At 43.5% G+C, this 17,052-nt stretch overlaps 1 protein-coding gene across 1 annotated transcript in view; it reads left to right on the top strand.

Moving 5' to 3' along the window:
* Positions 1-11,507: 11,507 nt before the first annotated feature.
* The window catches only part of otud4 (OTU deubiquitinase 4), a 103,702-nt gene continuing 98,157 nt past the window's right edge, over positions 11,508-17,052 (top strand). The window contains exons 1-2 of the mRNA XM_039750205.1: positions 11,508-12,012; positions 12,235-12,318. Of these exons, the coding sequence (XP_039606139.1) occupies positions 11,869-12,012; positions 12,235-12,318 (228 nt within the window). The 5' untranslated portion in view covers positions 11,508-11,868. The remainder of the gene's footprint in view (positions 12,013-12,234; positions 12,319-17,052) is intronic.

The raw sequence follows: 17,052 nt of genomic DNA, 5'->3' as shown, positions 1-17,052 counted from the left end.
CATGGAGTCCCGAATGAGGCGCATTACTTACTTTGTGAGGGAGCGCCAGTTACGGCACTATGGCCATGTGGCACGTTTCCCCGAGGGTGATCCGGCTGGTAAGATCCTCATTCCCCTTGGGATTAATAAAGTATCTATCTATCTATCTATCTATCTATCTATCTATCTATCATATAGTGCCTTTCACATCTAACAATCTATCTATAAAATTGGTCGTTAAACATGATATAAGTCACACATACAGACAAACCCAACGCCCTTAACCTAATAACTGACAAACAGTTACAAACAGTCCACACACCCGGCGACACTTATCACATAGACCACAACAACACGTCTCACAAAGATCACCGATCTCGAACCGTGACCCCCAACAACAAGTAGCAGAATGCACAACAACTCCTTCTGTGTGGTCCCAGTGCCAAAGAAGGGACATTTGTGTGATCCCAAGGACATCAGATCAGTTGCTCTTGCATCATGAAGACCTTTGAGAGGCTGGTCCTAAAACAGCCTCCGAGCCCTGGTTTCAGAATATCTGGACAGTTTGCCTATCAGGCCCATATTTAATATATTATAAATTATTGTTAAATATAATTATTGCTATATATGTATTACTATTATTAATATTATAAAAAAAAACAATGAATGATAATGAAAGATGAACAAAGACGACAAAATGAAGCAATTCAAACTCAAGTCAGAGTACAACAGTTGTAATGCTAGGAGACCTAAAGATGTGTGTTGTCTGAGTCTGTCAAGCTGTTAGTGAGACGTTCCCAGTGTCGCCGGTTGCGCTTTGTACCCCAGGGCCCTCAGATCCAAGCAGCGAGTCCCACTTCCCCAAATAGCACTGCTGGATTTGAGCCAACACTGCCAGGCCCATGTGTGAATTTGTTGGAGATCGGGTGATCTGAGAGTCCTCACATGCTCACAGTGTCTATATAATCAACCGCAGGACGGGATGTGAAGCCAAATAATAATAATAGTACAACAAAACACATGGGTGCACATATGATATTGATTTGCGTGGATTCACACTGCAGCCGACGGGAGACGGCGTTTGATTCTGGAGCCGCATTAAATCTCTTCAGCATAAACAAGGAGCGTTCCATCAGATGAGGAGCGTGATGAAAGGGTCCCCAGCGTAATAAGTCACACATGCATATGTAATATTAACAGTTAGAATAATAAACAGCCCGTCTGTCTGTCTTTTGTACTGCAGATCCAAGATTTGGGAATGTGCAGGATTGAAGCTTTACTCTTAGAAGAGTGTCAGGGACCCCAAACATCAGCTGTGCCCTTGGCCTTTGGGTATCCTGAGGGGACACTAAATGCTTCTTCACAGAGTGCCACTCACTCTGGTGCCCTTGGCATGAGGATTAATGTTTTTCACCTATCCATTGGTATTTGGAACATTGTTTATGGAGGCCAAGGAATCCACTGGAGTGTTGTTTTTATTTCAATGTGTCCTTAAAGATTTAAATCGTGAAACGTGTGGCGGTGCCATCTCTGTCATTCTTTTGTTGTGCCATAGCCGCGTAAGGTCAACCAGAAGTGTGCTGCATGTAACATCACTGGTTAAATTTGGCACATCTGCATGAGTGTATATTATTTTTCTACGTTATATGTTTGTATTTGTTTATTTACTTAAAGAGCTTCTGTAAAAAGCCAAATCTATCTATCTATCTATTATATAGTGCCTTCCATATCTATCTATTGCCACAGGCGGCTGGGGGTGGAGCCTAGCCAGGACTCCCGAGGGGACCAGAGGAGGGCTGGTGCCTCCTCCCGACCACGAGGGGGCGACCATCCTGGTTTTGTTGGTGGCCTCAGGTAGAGAGATTGGAAGCCCAACCCTGTAGGGGCCAGGCAGCGCCCCGGTGTCTGAAGAACCCTGGAGCCCAGCACTTCCGCCACACCAGGAAGTGCTGGGGAAAGACAGGGGACACCCGGAGGGCTTCCGGGTGCGCAGCCGGCACTTCCGCCACACTGGGGCTTGTCCGCGGAGGAATGCCGGGAAGCAGCTGGAGCCCATCTGGAGTTTAATAAAAGGGGCCGCCTCCCTGCATTCCCTTTCACATCTATCTATCTATCTATTATATAGCGCCTTTCACATCTATCTATCTATCTATCTATCTATCTATCTATCTATCTATCATATAGAACCTTTAATATCTATCTATCTATCTATCTATCTATCTATCTATCTATCTATCTATCTATCTATCTATCTATCATATAGAACCTTTAATATCTATCTATCTATTATATAGCGCCTTTAATATCTATCTATCTATCTATCTATCTATCTATCTATCTATCTATCTATCTATCTATCTATCTATCTATCATATAGAACCTTTAATATCTATCTATCTATCTATTATATAGCGCCTTTAATATCTATCTATCTATCTATCATATAGTGCCTTTCACTCTATATCTATCTATCTATCTATCTATCATATAGTGCCTTTCACATCTATCTATCTATCTATCTATTATAGTGCCTTTCATGTCTATCTATCTATCTATATATCTATCTATCTATCTAGATATTACATAGCGCCTTTCACATTATGATGGTGTGGCAGAAGTGCCGCATGAGCACCCGGAAGCACTCTGGGTGTCCCTGGTAATACTTCACCAGGTGTGGCGGAATTGCTGACATCCAGGGCTTCACAGTCTCCTGGGCACACCCTGGCAGTGACCACGGGCCCATATAGGGTTGAGCTTCCATGCTCAGTTCCCGTGGCTCCCATACAAACCAGGGCGGCTGCCCTCTCGTGGTCCAGGGGAGGCACAGTCCCTCTCCCGATCCTTCTAGGCGTCCCGGCTGGGCACAGATCCCAGCCGCCCGCCACAGTAAAAATGTATCTATTTATATGTACAGTATATACACTCACCAGCCACTTAACTAGGTAGAGCTCTTCAACTGCTTGTTAACGCACATATCTAATCAGCCAGCCACACAGCAGCAACTCAGTGCATTTCGGCCTTTAGACGTTGTCAAGATGATCTGCTGAAGTTCAAACTGAACATCAGATTAGAGAAGAAAGGGGACTGAAGGGACTTTAAATGTCACATGGTTGTTGGTGACAGATGGGCTCCTCTGAGTATTTCAGAAACTGCTGATCTGCTGGGATTTTCACCCACAACCATCTCCAGGGTTTACAGAGAGTGGTCTGAAAAAGGGAAAATATCAGTGAGCGGCAGTTCAATGGGCCAGAGATCAGAGGAGAATGGCCAGACTGGTCTGAGCGGATAGAAAGGTGACAATAACTCAAATAAGCACTCGTTACAATCGAGGTGTGCAGAAGAGCAGCTCTGAACACACAACATGTCAAACCTTGAAGCAGGTGGGATACAGCACCAGGAGAGCACAGTGGGTGACACTCCTGTCAGCTAAGAACAGGCCACTAAGGTGACAAGTCACATAGGCTCACCAAAAGTGGACATTAAAAGATGGAAAAAACGTCACCTGGTCTGACAAGTCTTGATTTCTGCTATGACATTGTATCAATGGTTCAGGCTGGTGCTGGTGCTGTAATGGTGTGGGGGATATTTTCTTGCACACTTTGTGCCCCTTAGTACCAACTGCCACGGCCTATCTGAGTGTTGTTGCTGACCACGTCCATCCCTTTATGACCTCAGTGTCCCCATCTTCTGATGGCTCCTTCCAGCAGGATAACGTGCCATGTCACAAAGCTCAGGTCATCTCATACTGGTTTCTTGAACATCACATTGAGTTCACTGGACTCAAATGGCCTCCACAGTCGCCAGTCATCAATCCAGTAGAGCGCATCTGGGATGCGGTGGAACGGGAGATTCGCACCTTGTTGAATTATGAAGGATTATGGCAGTTCTGAAAGCAAAAAGGGGTCCATGTGTACCTAATAAAGTAACTGGTGAGTGTATCTGTGTGTGTATACATACAGTTTGTCAGTTTTCATATTTTCACATTTCATTTTAGTGTCTAATTGAGGTCATAAGTGGAAATCCACGTAATAAGAATTAACTGACCTGAAGTGCATTGAGCTTGATGTGCAATATTACAACGTGTAAGGTAGCACGGTGGCACAGTGGTTCGTGTTGCTGCCTCACAGCAGGTGCCGCCAGTGTGGAGTCTGCGTGTTCTCCTTATGTCCTGGCGGGTGGTCTCCTGGTCCTTGGGGCTTTTCCTCCCACTCCTCAGACTATCTGATGACTACTGTGGCGTAGTGGTTAAGGCTTTACACTTCAAACCCTGAGGCTGTGAATTTAAGTCCCACTATTGAGACTGTGTGATCCTGAGCAAGTCGCTTCACCTGCCTGGGCTCTAATTGGGAACACACAAACAATAGTATCTGACATGTTGTAAGTCACCATGAATAAAGGTGTCAGTCAAAAAATAAGTAATCATAATCAATAATAATGAGCTCACATTGGCCCAGTGTGTGGCTGTGCATGTGAGTGATGCCCTGCGGTCTCGTCCACAGCCGTTTCCTGCCTTGTGCCCAATGCTGCTGGGATCGGCTCCCAACCCTGCCACCTTGAGTTGGATGCAGCATGTCTGAGATGATGCCCACCTTCTATTCACCCTCCCAAGTCTTATCAAAACGAGTCCTTAGCGACAGACTGGCCTATCTCCAAATAGAAGCACACGTTTTTAGAAGCTTCTCATAATGAACGCCATCTCTCCGTGTGTGCAGATCGGTTAAGAGACTCGTGCATGTCAGTTATTAAATCAGTGCGCTATAAACGATGGAGGATGGGGTTGGGGGCTTACACTGAATACTAAGAAAATAAAGCAGGTTAGGTTTGAGTATCCGACCCTCTACCATAAAGCGAGCCCGCCGGCTTAGTGCTGTAAACACGGGGCCGCAGCTGCTCCCCGTCCATATCGCCTCGTTAATAATATATCAGGGTGAAGCATTTGTCATATAAATAGCTGCCTGCAAAGCTATTTATGTCTTTGGGTAAAGTGGCAATAAAAGAAATCAATAAACACTCAAGCAAGACGGAATTCTAAAGAACGGGAATGTAAATCGGAGAAAGCCTGGAGCGCCATCTCATGGCTATTTAACGTAATAGCACATTAGGGATTTGCATGGGCTGTGCTGGAAACTTTCAAAAATAGCGGCGACTGCTCAGGGCTTCAGGTCTCTTTGACTGTGGGGAGTTTGCATGTTCTCTCCATATTTACATAGTTTGGTTTTTTTCCCACGTCCTCAAAGACCTGCTTGTCTGTATGAGTGGAGGTTCAAACTTGGACTCTTGTGAGCGTGGGTGAGTCCGTGAGTGAGATAAATAAATACAAATACTGTAGACAAGACATGCACTATACAACAGAAAGGTAGACAGGCATAAAAGACACTACATTTCAAATAGACAGGCATGAGATGTACTATATAACAAATAGTTATGAAAGGTAATATGAAAGGCACTGTATAGCAAAAGCATAGATAGAGGTGCAAGACAGTATATAAAAATTAGGTAAGAAATGCACTATTTAAAAGAAAGGCACTATATAATAGAAATACATAAGTAGAGATGCAAGGTTGTATATATTAAATAGGTAAGGAATACATTTGGTAATACATGGGCATTAAAGGCACTATATAAGAAATGCATAGGTAGAGATTCAAGGCAGTATATAATAAATAGGTAAGAAATGCTCTAGGTAATAGATATGCATGAAAGGCGCTATATAACAAATGCATAGGTAGCAGTCCAAGGCATGTTTGGAGTATTGTACTGTTGTTGCCATTATGGATGCAATGACAAGTTTAGCAAAATGACTCCTTTTATTGGTTAACTAAACAGATTACAACATGCAAGCTTTCGAGGCAACTCGGGCACCTTATTCAGGTATGATATAATCATTATAATCAATATAAGAGATCAATGTGAAATAAATATCTAGATGTACTTATTCAGATAGATATGAATGGCACTATATAATAGATAGATAGATAGATAGATAGATAGATAGATAATGTGAAAGGCACTATACAATAGATAGATAGATAGATAGATAGATAGATAGATAGATAGATAGATAGATAGATAGATAATGTGAAAGGCACTATACAATAGATAGATAGATAGATAGATAGATAGATAGATAGATAGAAAGGCACTATACAATACATAGATAGATAGATAGATAGATAGATAGATAGATAGATAGATAGATAATGTGAAAGGCACTATACAATAGATAGATAGATAGATAGATAGATAGATAGATAGATAGATAGATAGAAAGGCACTATACGATAGATAGATAGATAGATAGATAGATAGATAGATAGATAGATAGATAATGTGAAAGGCACTATACAATAGGTAGATAGATAGATAGATAGATAGATAGATAGATAGATAGATAGATAGATAGATAGATAGATAGATAGATAGATATGAAAGGCACTATATAATAAATAGATAGCTGTACAGTATAAAGATAGATTTAAAATACAATCCATCTCAAAATGTAGAAAACTGTGAATGTAAAGGGAGAATGGAAATATAATAATAATAATAATTCTTTGCTATGTTTTTCTGTCTTAAAGGTAACGCGTGTGTCCTAACTAAACCCACCCCTTTATGAATATTTCCCAGAATGACGTGTGTCTCAGCCTGATTGGTGACAATGCTACCTCTGCCCCACACGTCCTGTGACACCACACTGGATTAAACAGGTTTGATAATATGCTGTATACAGAAGGCCAGGGACTTGGCACAGATTGATTATCTTGTGCTGTGTTTGCTTGGCAATGGTGGCACGAGAAAGAGGCTTCTGTTGTATCGGCCCAAGTTGGAAATGTGAAGACCTACAATTGAATCTATCTGAGTAGCTGAACATTCACATGTGATTTGACACTAAATGACCAAGGTTTGCGGACACCTGAGCATCACACCTATAGGGTCTTTCTAAAACCATGGCCATTAATATGTGGTTGCCCATCGCCACACTTTTGCAGGTATGACAATTTCCTGGCTTTCCACAAGATTTTGGTGTGGGACAGTGGGAAGTGGTACTCATTTGTGGGGTCAGATACTCAGAGAATTTAAACTGTTTAGTCTCAAACAGAGGAAGCCTGATGAGGACCTAATCCAAGTCTTCAAAATTCTCAGGATTGATTGATAAGGTGGATCCAGCAGAATTCTGTCAACTGAATGGTAAATCACGTACTCGAGGATGCCAGTGGAATTTAAGGGGAAATGCATTTAGGAGTGAAGCCAGGAAGCACTTCTGTATAAAAAGAGTTGTGGGAATCTGGAACAAACTACCAAGACATAGAGTTGAAGAAGAAATCTTGAGAACTTTTAAGAAGAATTAAGACGAGACATTGGGACAGTTTAGCTATCAGCTAAGCAAATGAATGACAAATGGACTGAATGGTCGCCTTTCGTTTGTCAAAGTTCTTATGTTCTGATGTTGTATGAGAAGCCACACCTTATTATTATTTACTTATTTATTTAGCAGACGCCTTTATCCAAGGCGACTTACAGAGCTAGTTACAAGGATGAAGGTGCAAGTATCAAAGCAACAGAAAACAAGATAAAGAAAGCGAGCCGAGGAGTCAAAAAATACCTACTCCAATGTTACACCTACAACTAGACTAAGACACATGTCAGGGTCCTAAACTCTGTCAGTACAAGAGCAGCCACCCTGTAGATTGATAAAATATATAAAGAAGGGGTGAGTTTTCAAAAGACCCCTAAACATGATTAAACTGGGCGCAGTACAAATACATCAGGCACTCGTAGATATTGAGGATGCTCTGATCTCCGTGCTCCACGTTGTCTACTCCTACTTGGACAAGGCACCCACCACAGTCAGGCTCATATTCTTTGATTATTCCAGTGCCTTTAACAACAACAACATTTATTTCTATAGCACAAAAAATGTAGCTCAAAGTGCTTTACGTAATAAAATGAATAGGAAAATAAAAGACACACTAAGAAAATAAGATAAGTCAACATTAATTAACATCGAAGAAGAGTGAGGTCCGATGGCCAGGGAGGACAGAAAAAACAAAAAAAAACTCCAGACGGCTGGAGAAAAAAAAAAAAATCTGCAGGGGCTCCAGGCCATGAGACCACCCAGTCCCCTCTGGGCATTCTACCTCACATAAATGAAACAGTCCTCTTTGGATTTAGGGTTCTCACGGAAGGACTTGATGATGGACTTTAATACCATTCTGTCTTATCGACTGGGAGAAAAGCTCAAGTATTTGAATCTTGATGCCCCCACAACCTCCTCTGATCATGGACCACCTGACCAACAGATAGCAATTAGTGAGGCTGAGGGAACGTGTGTCAGAAATGGTGGTGTGTAATACTGGAGCACCTCAGGGAACTGTCCTGTCTCCCTTCCTGTTCACCATCCATGCAACACCAGCGTTTGCTGTCTACAGATATTTTCAGATGACTTGTCCGTTGTAGGCTGCATTAATAATGGAGATGACTCGGGTTGGAGGAAAGGTTGTGGAGGTCTTGTGGTGCAGAGACAACAACAACTCCACATCAGCAAGACAAAGTAGCTGGTGGTGGACTTCTGACGTGCCAAGGAACCTTTGAGACCCTTCACCATCCAGGGGGAGGACATGTAAGTGGTGCAGAGCTACAAGTGCCAGCAAACTGGACTGGTCTGACAACACCAGAAGGGCAGAGAGCAGACTGGACTTGCTAAGGAGACTCGGGGCTTTTCATGTGTGCAGCAAGCTGTTGGAAATCTTCTATCAGTCCATAGTAGGCAGTGTGGTGGCTCTACGCTGCAGTCTGCTGGGGAAGCAACTCAAGCTCATAGGACGAACCCTGGACCCACTGGAAGAGAGAGAGAGAGAGGTTAGGAGAAGGCACTGATACAGCGCATTGGCACACCCACCACACGACAAACCAACTCAGGATCCAGATTAGGACCCGAGTGCAGCCATGCAACGGGTGATACCTCAGCACCACACTAGTCCACTGGAAGCTGTTGTAGAAAAGAGAATAGTGGCAAAAGTTGATGCTCCAGGAGGCGCTCTCTTGCTTCACTTTTAGCCACAGACTCATTCCATCCATCCATCCATTTTCCAACCCACTGAATCTGAACACAGGGTCATGGGGGTCTGCTGGAGCCAATCCCAGCCAACACAGGGCACAAGGCAGGAACCAATCCTGGGCAGGGTGCCAACCCACCACAGGACACACACTAGGGCCAATTTAGAATCACCAGTCCACCTAACCTGCATGTCTGTGGACTGTGGGAGTAAACCCACGCAGACACGGGGAGAACATGCACACTCCATGCAGGGAGGACCCGGGAAGTGAACCCGGGTCTCCTAACTGCGAGGCAGCAGCGCTACCACTGCGCCACCGTGCCACCCCAAACTCATTCCACCAGAAGCAATTCTGGGAGTCTTTTCTGCCCACTGCATTTCAATGCTTCCTCCCGGGACTCGTTAAATATATTTTGAAATGAAATATCAGAGAGGATGTATACAAAGATAAGACCAACTTCACCATCCCTATTACATCAGATTCTCCTACCACATTAAATGCAATGGGCAGTGACAAGTTCACTAATGGCCATCACTATGGGCCATCTGAAGACTGAGTAAGGAGACAACTGAGGAAGTGACACACAGGAAAAGCTATGGGCCCAGATAAAAGGCCTGTGCTGACCAACTTTGAGGTGTCACCTCTTCCGTGTGTCCCTAAGACTTCAGAAAGTGCTGCTGCTGTGGAGAACATCCTGTATTGTTCCTTTTCCAAAGAAGGCAGGCGCCTCTTCACCTAATCACTACAGATCAGTGGTACTTAACATCTCATACCATGTAGACCTTCTGAGAGGTTGATCTTGGACTACAGTATATGAGTCCTCTTGTGGTAGACCACCTGGACCCACTGCAGTTTGCCTAACAGACAAAAACTAGAGTGGAAAATGCAATTATCTGTCTGCTCCACAAGGCTGGACAAAGCTGGCCACACTGTGAGGATTCTGGTTTTTGATTTCTCCAGCACCTTCAATACCATCCAGCCATTCCTGTTAAGGGGTCAACTCAGAAATATGCAGGTGGATAAACCTGTGGGGTCCTGGATGATGGTCTATCTGTCAGGCAGACTGTAGTTTGTGAGCCTCAAGAACTGTGTGAGCAACACTGGAGGACCACCATGAACAGTCTTGGCTGCTTTTCTCTTCATTCTGTAGACCTCTGACTATAAATATATGTAACATCAGGTCAGGTCACTTGCAGAAGATCTCTGATGATTCTGCACTTATGGGGTGTATTGATAAGAGGGATGAGGTAGAGGAGAGGAGTCAGGAGGAGAACTTTGTTTCTTGGTGGAAAGAAAATTGTCGGCAACTTCACATCAGCACAACCAAGAAACTGCTTATTAACTATCAATGCACCAAAGAGCCTCAATGTCCAGTCACCACCCATGTTGTGAATGTACAGATGGTGCACTGCTACAAGTAGTTAGGGGTCCACATCAATGACAGGTTGGACTGGTCTCACAACACAGAGGAACCATAAGAAAGGACAGAACAGGCTCTTCTTGCTTAGGAGACCTCATTCCTTTAATGTGGAAAGTGACATCCTTCACATCTTCAGCAACTCAATGGTGACCAATGTGATTGTCTATGCTGTGGTGTGCTGGGCTGGTAACATGAGAGGTCCACTGAATTAACAAGCTAATTAAAAGGGAAGGCTCCGTTTCAGGACCCCCAGATGTTGTAACAAAGGAGAGAATTACAACAAAACTGAGTGCCATTATGAACAATGCTGCACATCCTCTCTCTGACACAACTGCACTGAGGACTTTCAAAAAACGAATTATTTAGCTGAAGTGTGTCAAGTAACGCTACGGGGGCTCCTTTATACCAACAGCAATACGTCCATACAGCACCTCACTGGGACTGCCAAGTCAAACGTTTTTCTTTCTCTTTAGCTTTTTCCTTTTTAGCTATGCTGGTATTCAGACCACAGTGTTTGTGTCTGTATCTAGTTATTTATCGGTTTATTTAAAGAGCTTCTGTAAAAAGCCAACTTTCTCCCAGGGGACAAAAGTTTAATGCACCTATCTGGTATTTTTATTATTCTTTTAAAAAATGTTTTACTCTTCATCTACAACGTTTTGCCTATTTTTTTAAAATTTTATCCTAAACCTAAAAGAACGGACGGCCACGCGTCACTTGTTCTTTTATTGTGGTGGATGTGCGCTTATTTGTCAAGGTGATCACGTACCATTTTTTACAGAAAATAATTTTATAATGGAGACTTGACCTTTCCTATCCATTAAATTAATAATATTTTAAACGAAACCCAACCGCTTAAAAAATGGGATCCGTTTTGCCCAGTGTTATTATTCTAAACCGTTTGTCACCTTTTCGAACACACCCAGCCAAATGATCTTTCACCGCGCAACTGATTGTTCTGAGCGGACGTAAATTTCCTTCGCTCATGGGAAGTGTAGTTTTTTTCACCCAAGATAACTTTCCTGTTTCCGTGCCGCGCAAAGCACGTGGTTCGGAAGCCTACATCGCCCGGCATGCACCGCGGCAGTAATGCTCCGCGAGTGAAAGTGTTGTCAAAACTGTAAACGAAAATAAAGTCCCAAATCGGAGAAAAGCGGACCACTTGGTGCGCCGGGGTTCAGAGTCTTACACAGGATGTACGCTGTCGAGTAAGCGACTTTCCACAAGCCTTCAGGACGCAAACTTTTTAGTTGTAATCTATTTTATTTACTAATGTTACGTCGAAAATGAAACTCTCCGTCGTCATGATTTCCTGGAACGCTTGTGCCGCTTTGCTTCAAGCTTAGTACGGACGAGAAGCATTGAATTCGCTGCTTAAGAAGCGAAGGGCGCAAAGTAGAAGGCGACGCAAAATGGACGGACGACTGGAAGCGGGAGTCGGTGGAGAGGGCGCAAAATCCGAAAAGTTGATGGATGAATACTTGAAGAGCCAGGGCTTATATCGCAAGGAGACGGCCAAGGATGGATCCTGTCTATTCAGAGCGGTGGCCGAGCAGGTAAGCGGAGGGGATTCTCCCCAAAATGGAGAGAGGAGGAGGAAAAGAAGTCATTCTGTGGTGGGTGGAATGTAAGCGTTTAGTCTGCGTGAATCGCTCACAAATGGCGCTGGGGGGGTGGGGGTGCCTTAGTGGTGGTTATAGCAGACTTTTTTCATACATCAATCCTGCAAGTCCTCGGGGTTTACATTAATTAAGTTTAATCTGCATTTCTCTTCTTAGGTTCTTTATTGTCAGTCTCGCCATCTCTTTGTCAGACGTACCTGTGCAGGTTACCTGCTGAGCAACAAAGACAAGTATGAGGCGGTAAGTCGGACGACTTTCACAAATTGTTAGTGTTCTCCATGGATTAAAGCTCCTTTTTAAAAATGGTAAAGATATCAACGGGGGCTGCAGGGGGAGCAAAAGCTGGGCCATAGAAAGCTAATTAAAACTGTAAAGACCTGAGCTTTTTGAAATTGTTGTAATGTTCTTTATAATTTGATATATTAAGTGTTTGATCACGCTTGTATAAAGGCAGCTGAAATGATCTACTGCTTTCATAAGTATGTATTTTCATTTTTATAGATCTCATAAATATTTAAGTGGATATAGAATGCCCCTTCAAGTTTTATAGAGAGGACTTGAGAAATCTGTTGATGATGATAAAAGGAAGAGTTAGGTATATTTCAAGTCGATCATTGTATATAGGGATTTACCTCAAACATCTGTTCCAAAGTGAGCAATATTTTTAAATTAAAAAATTTCTCATCTGTTCTTGATGCTCGCAATGGATCTGATGGGTACACGCAACCATAGGTAAATGAAAAAGCCCTAAAACCTACCAAATAAAGGTTCAGCATCCCTTACCCGAACTGCCTGGGGCCAGATGATTTTCCAGATATTTTTGGATTTTGGAATATTGTCGAGAGGTTTACTTACCTCAGCAGTGACATTCATGTCTCTGGTGACTCTTCCTATGAAGTCAGTAGATGGATTGGGAGAGCTTGGGGTGGGTTGGGGGGGTTTATGAGGTCGCTGGAAAGGAGTGTGTGGCGCTCCCCATATCTCTGCAAAAGGACGAAAGTACAAGTCTTTAGACTCCTGGTGCTTCCCCTCTTGCTATATGGTTGTGAGACATGGATGCTATCCAGTGACCTGAAATGAAGACTGGACTCCTTCATGTTTGTCTCTCTTCAGAGAATCCTTAGGTATTAGGTATGTGTTGCTCATGGAGTCCCGGATGAGGCACATTACCTGCATTGTGCGGGAGTGTCAGTTTCGCCACTGTGGCCATGTGTCACGATTCCCAGAGGGTGATCCGGCTCGCAGGATCCTCTTTGTCGAGGACCAGAGTGGCTGGACCAGGCCAAGGGGACACTCGCGTAACACCTGGCAGCGGCAGGTATAGGGTCATTTCTGGATGGTGGGACTGGGCTGCATGCCTGCCTGTTGCCAACCAGGATCCCAAGCTGTTTTGTCGTGTGGTGGGTGCGGCAACGCTCTGTACCAGTACCTGCTCCTCAAACTGACCTGACCTGGAATATCTGCATTTACTTAATGAAATATCTTGGGATGGGGCCCAAGTCTAAACACGTATAGGGTTGTGCAGCATACTGGTACTAGAAAATTACCAAAAAACGCACAGTTTAAAACGGTGTGGTACCATCATTTCTGGATTTTCGTTACACACCATCTTTCTTCTCCAACCATATGTGTTTGTCCACCACCCCTCCTTTCCTTCGGCTCTCACTATTTCTCCATTCTGTAGAGTTCACAGAATGAAACTACTTACTTTGACATGCTTGGGACTTCATAGGGTGGGGCCCCCCAAAATCCAAATTTCTTCGATGTGATTTGGATTGCACAGGCTGATGGTGCAGCTCACTAGGGAGGTGAGCAAGTGTGTGCTGTACCAGGGAGGCCGGAGTAAGAAGGATGAGCTGCTGGGGTTTGGAGTTATCCACTCTTGGCTTCAGAACCGTTCTAGTACTCGTATTGAGATCCTAATGCTGGTATTGACACTAAGGTGAAGCGTTTAGTAACAATCCAACACTAGTTCCATATATACCTTATGCACATAGCTTTACTATCTTTGTGTCCAGTAGTGTCTGCAGAATACCTGTATCATCTATTAAACAACGGCAGGCTTTCAGTCTTCCACCTGCGATGCTGTGTTTTGATTAAAAACTGTTACTGCACACACAAAATAAGTAAAAAGCACAGTGAGCAATGCGCGTATGTTTGGTAGCGATGATGGTTGATAACACACTTGCACTAACAGAACGTCTGAGCCTATGCTCTGTGTGCGACACAGCACTTTTGAACTGCTGCACAGGTGTTATCACACAGCAGTTTGGAAGTGTTGTGCAGCTGCTATCTCGCCTTCCAGTCTTTGGTAATGCAACCCCCGGCTCCTAAAACCCCACTGGGTTCCTCCACCTCCTTCTTGTCGTTCGTGTTGTGGTGCCATCATGCCACTTAAAATTCAAAATGGGACGGAAGAAATCGGTTGTAAAATGGTAAGTACCAGCTTAGGTCAGGTGTGGAATTTTCCACTTATGGTGTCATGTCTGCGCTCAAAAACCTTTTGATTTTGGAGCATTTCGGAGTAGGGAAGCTCACCCATCATCATTAAAGCCAAAAATGTTATTGACTATTAAGAAATGTCTTCAGATTACACACTGTAAACAAGGCGCTATATAGCGCCCGACCCGGCACAGAATACGCAGAGGCACGTGTTCACACTCACAGGTATTTATTTTGTTGCTCTTCAGCTGTGGGCACACGTCTTCCCCGTCCCAAGCACCAAACCAACACAAACCCACACTTTCCTGCTCCACCACTCCTCCCAGGCAACCTCGTCCTCTTCCTCCCGATTCTGGCCTCGATTGCTGGGAGGCAGGCCCTTTTAAACCCCACCGGAAGTGATCCAGGTGCCTGACCAGCTGGTCTTAATTGCACCTCCGGGTGGGGCTGATAAACCGTCCAGTGTGGTGGCTGGCTCTCTGCAGCACCCCCTAGCGGCCACCCCATCTCCCAACCGGGCTGCTGTGGTGGACTCCATGTCCCATGGAGCCACGGGGGAGATTGAGGAGGAATCCACTGCCAGGGAGAGTGCCCCCAAGCACCCTGGGGGAGGTATTGCAAAGCCCATGATGGCTCCCCCTGGACGTATGCATCAGAGGCGTCCCGGCTGGGCATGGGACCCGGCTGTCCGTCACAACACTTATTGCAAAGTCGCATATGTATGTTGTTTTAAGATGGACTAAAAAGCAAAACATGTTGTTGGTTTGAGTCATTTTCAAAAGAAGACTGTGCACTTTAATCCGCTGCTTGTCTTGTTCCACGGCATCGTTAAGGTTTAGGATGTGGATTCACCTTGGAAAGTCCTCGCCAAGTGTGGTTATTATTAACACTGAATGTTGATGCCTAGATGAGAATTACTCTCTGTGTTCTGTAGACAACTAGGGACCATAACTGAAAAAGTCACACTCTTTACAATCTCTTATTCTTTCATTATTTCGGCAACCGCTTCTACCATGCAGCAACATGCATTCCTCTCTCACTCTGCCCACGTGAGGTCAGAGGCAAACCATATGCCACTCTTTTTCCTGGTGGCTACTAATCAGACGCACAATCTCGGTTGACATTTTTATAGTAAACCTGCAAGCTGTTCTGGTAATTTGTCATGTAAGGTACAGCTAAAAGAGCCCCCAAACAAGGTGATTATTTACTGGCTCGGCAAGTGCTGTGTCTTTGGTCTTCATACTCTCCCATCGCCATTGCCACTGCTCACGGAGCTCAGTTTGTCCTGGCTTTTCCAGGCAGTGCAGAGTTACCATTCTTGCCACATACAGCCAGGGTTGGCATGAATTTCACATGTTCTCCCTGTGTATTTACGGGTTGATTGCTATTGGTGAGTATCAGTGAGTTTATTCAATCGATAACCTGTCATCAGTCCTGTTCTTTTCATATCCTCAGTAAGAGTGACTCATTGTGCATTAAAAAAGTCAGTAACGGGATTGTGGCTTGATATACTGTAGATATCAATGGAGATATAGATAGAGGGAGAGATTAAAAAAAAAATAAGAAGAGATTAAGAAGGGGTGGGGAAACCTACATTTATCAATGCTTTATTATTATTTATACTACAATAGAGAGAAAGTAGTTTAACTTAGCAAAGGTAACATACAAAACTAACATGCACCAATGGTAACAATTGTTTTATTAATGTATTTACACTTACAAGGCCAACTCATTTGCTTTAGTATAAGCATTGTTTCATTTTGATGATATAATTAACTGCTTTTCTGTGATTTGGCTAGACATGGCTACTGATACCTATAGAATTAGCATTGTTTGTGGTTCCATTTAAAGTTGAAGCAGTTTGTTTGCAGGTGGTGTCTGGGTAACCATTTAAGTAAAGATGTGCAGTACGTATTTCTCTCTTTATATGTTAATTTGTCATAATTTCGGTCATTTTTTCAAATCATGGTTCATATAGTATATGTCACTGGCTTCTCTTCAGTCAGTTGGCACTATCTTTAGAGTCCCCCATGACATGAATTTATGCCAGAGCCCCACACTTAGTGTTGAAAGCACACCAGTTTTAGCTAGTCAGTCTGAAGGAGAATTTCAAGTGACGATTTAAGTGATTAATTTGGCTTCTTACTGCAAGAATGTTTCTTCTTCACTTCATCTGTTTGAGCCACGCTACACAAACAGTAGAGAGCAAAAAATAAATAAATTTAAAACAAGATACTTTAAATACATAAGGCATTACAGGAAAAAATAGTGCAATACTCTAAAGAGTCAGTGTATAATCTTATATTATAAGCTATACAAGTAACGGCGTACTACACGATAACGTGCAGTGATTACACTAGACTTGACCATTTATACTCTTTCACTGTACGTTTACCATTCGTTTGCTCAGAGGTTGATGCGCTTGCTGTTTCCTGAGCAGCTCTTCTTTTCTCCACCCAAGCGGCCCGCTGCTTCTGATTAAGTTAATTGTTGTGTTGCAATTAAGTCTTCAATTCAATCTGCCTCAAGAAT

This window comes from Polypterus senegalus, chromosome 4, assembly GCF_016835505.1.
Source record: "Polypterus senegalus isolate Bchr_013 chromosome 4, ASM1683550v1, whole genome shotgun sequence".
In the NCBI taxonomy this organism is placed as follows: Eukaryota; Metazoa; Chordata; class Cladistia; order Polypteriformes; family Polypteridae; genus Polypterus; species Polypterus senegalus.
This window is presented reverse-complemented; position numbering and strand designations above follow the sequence as displayed.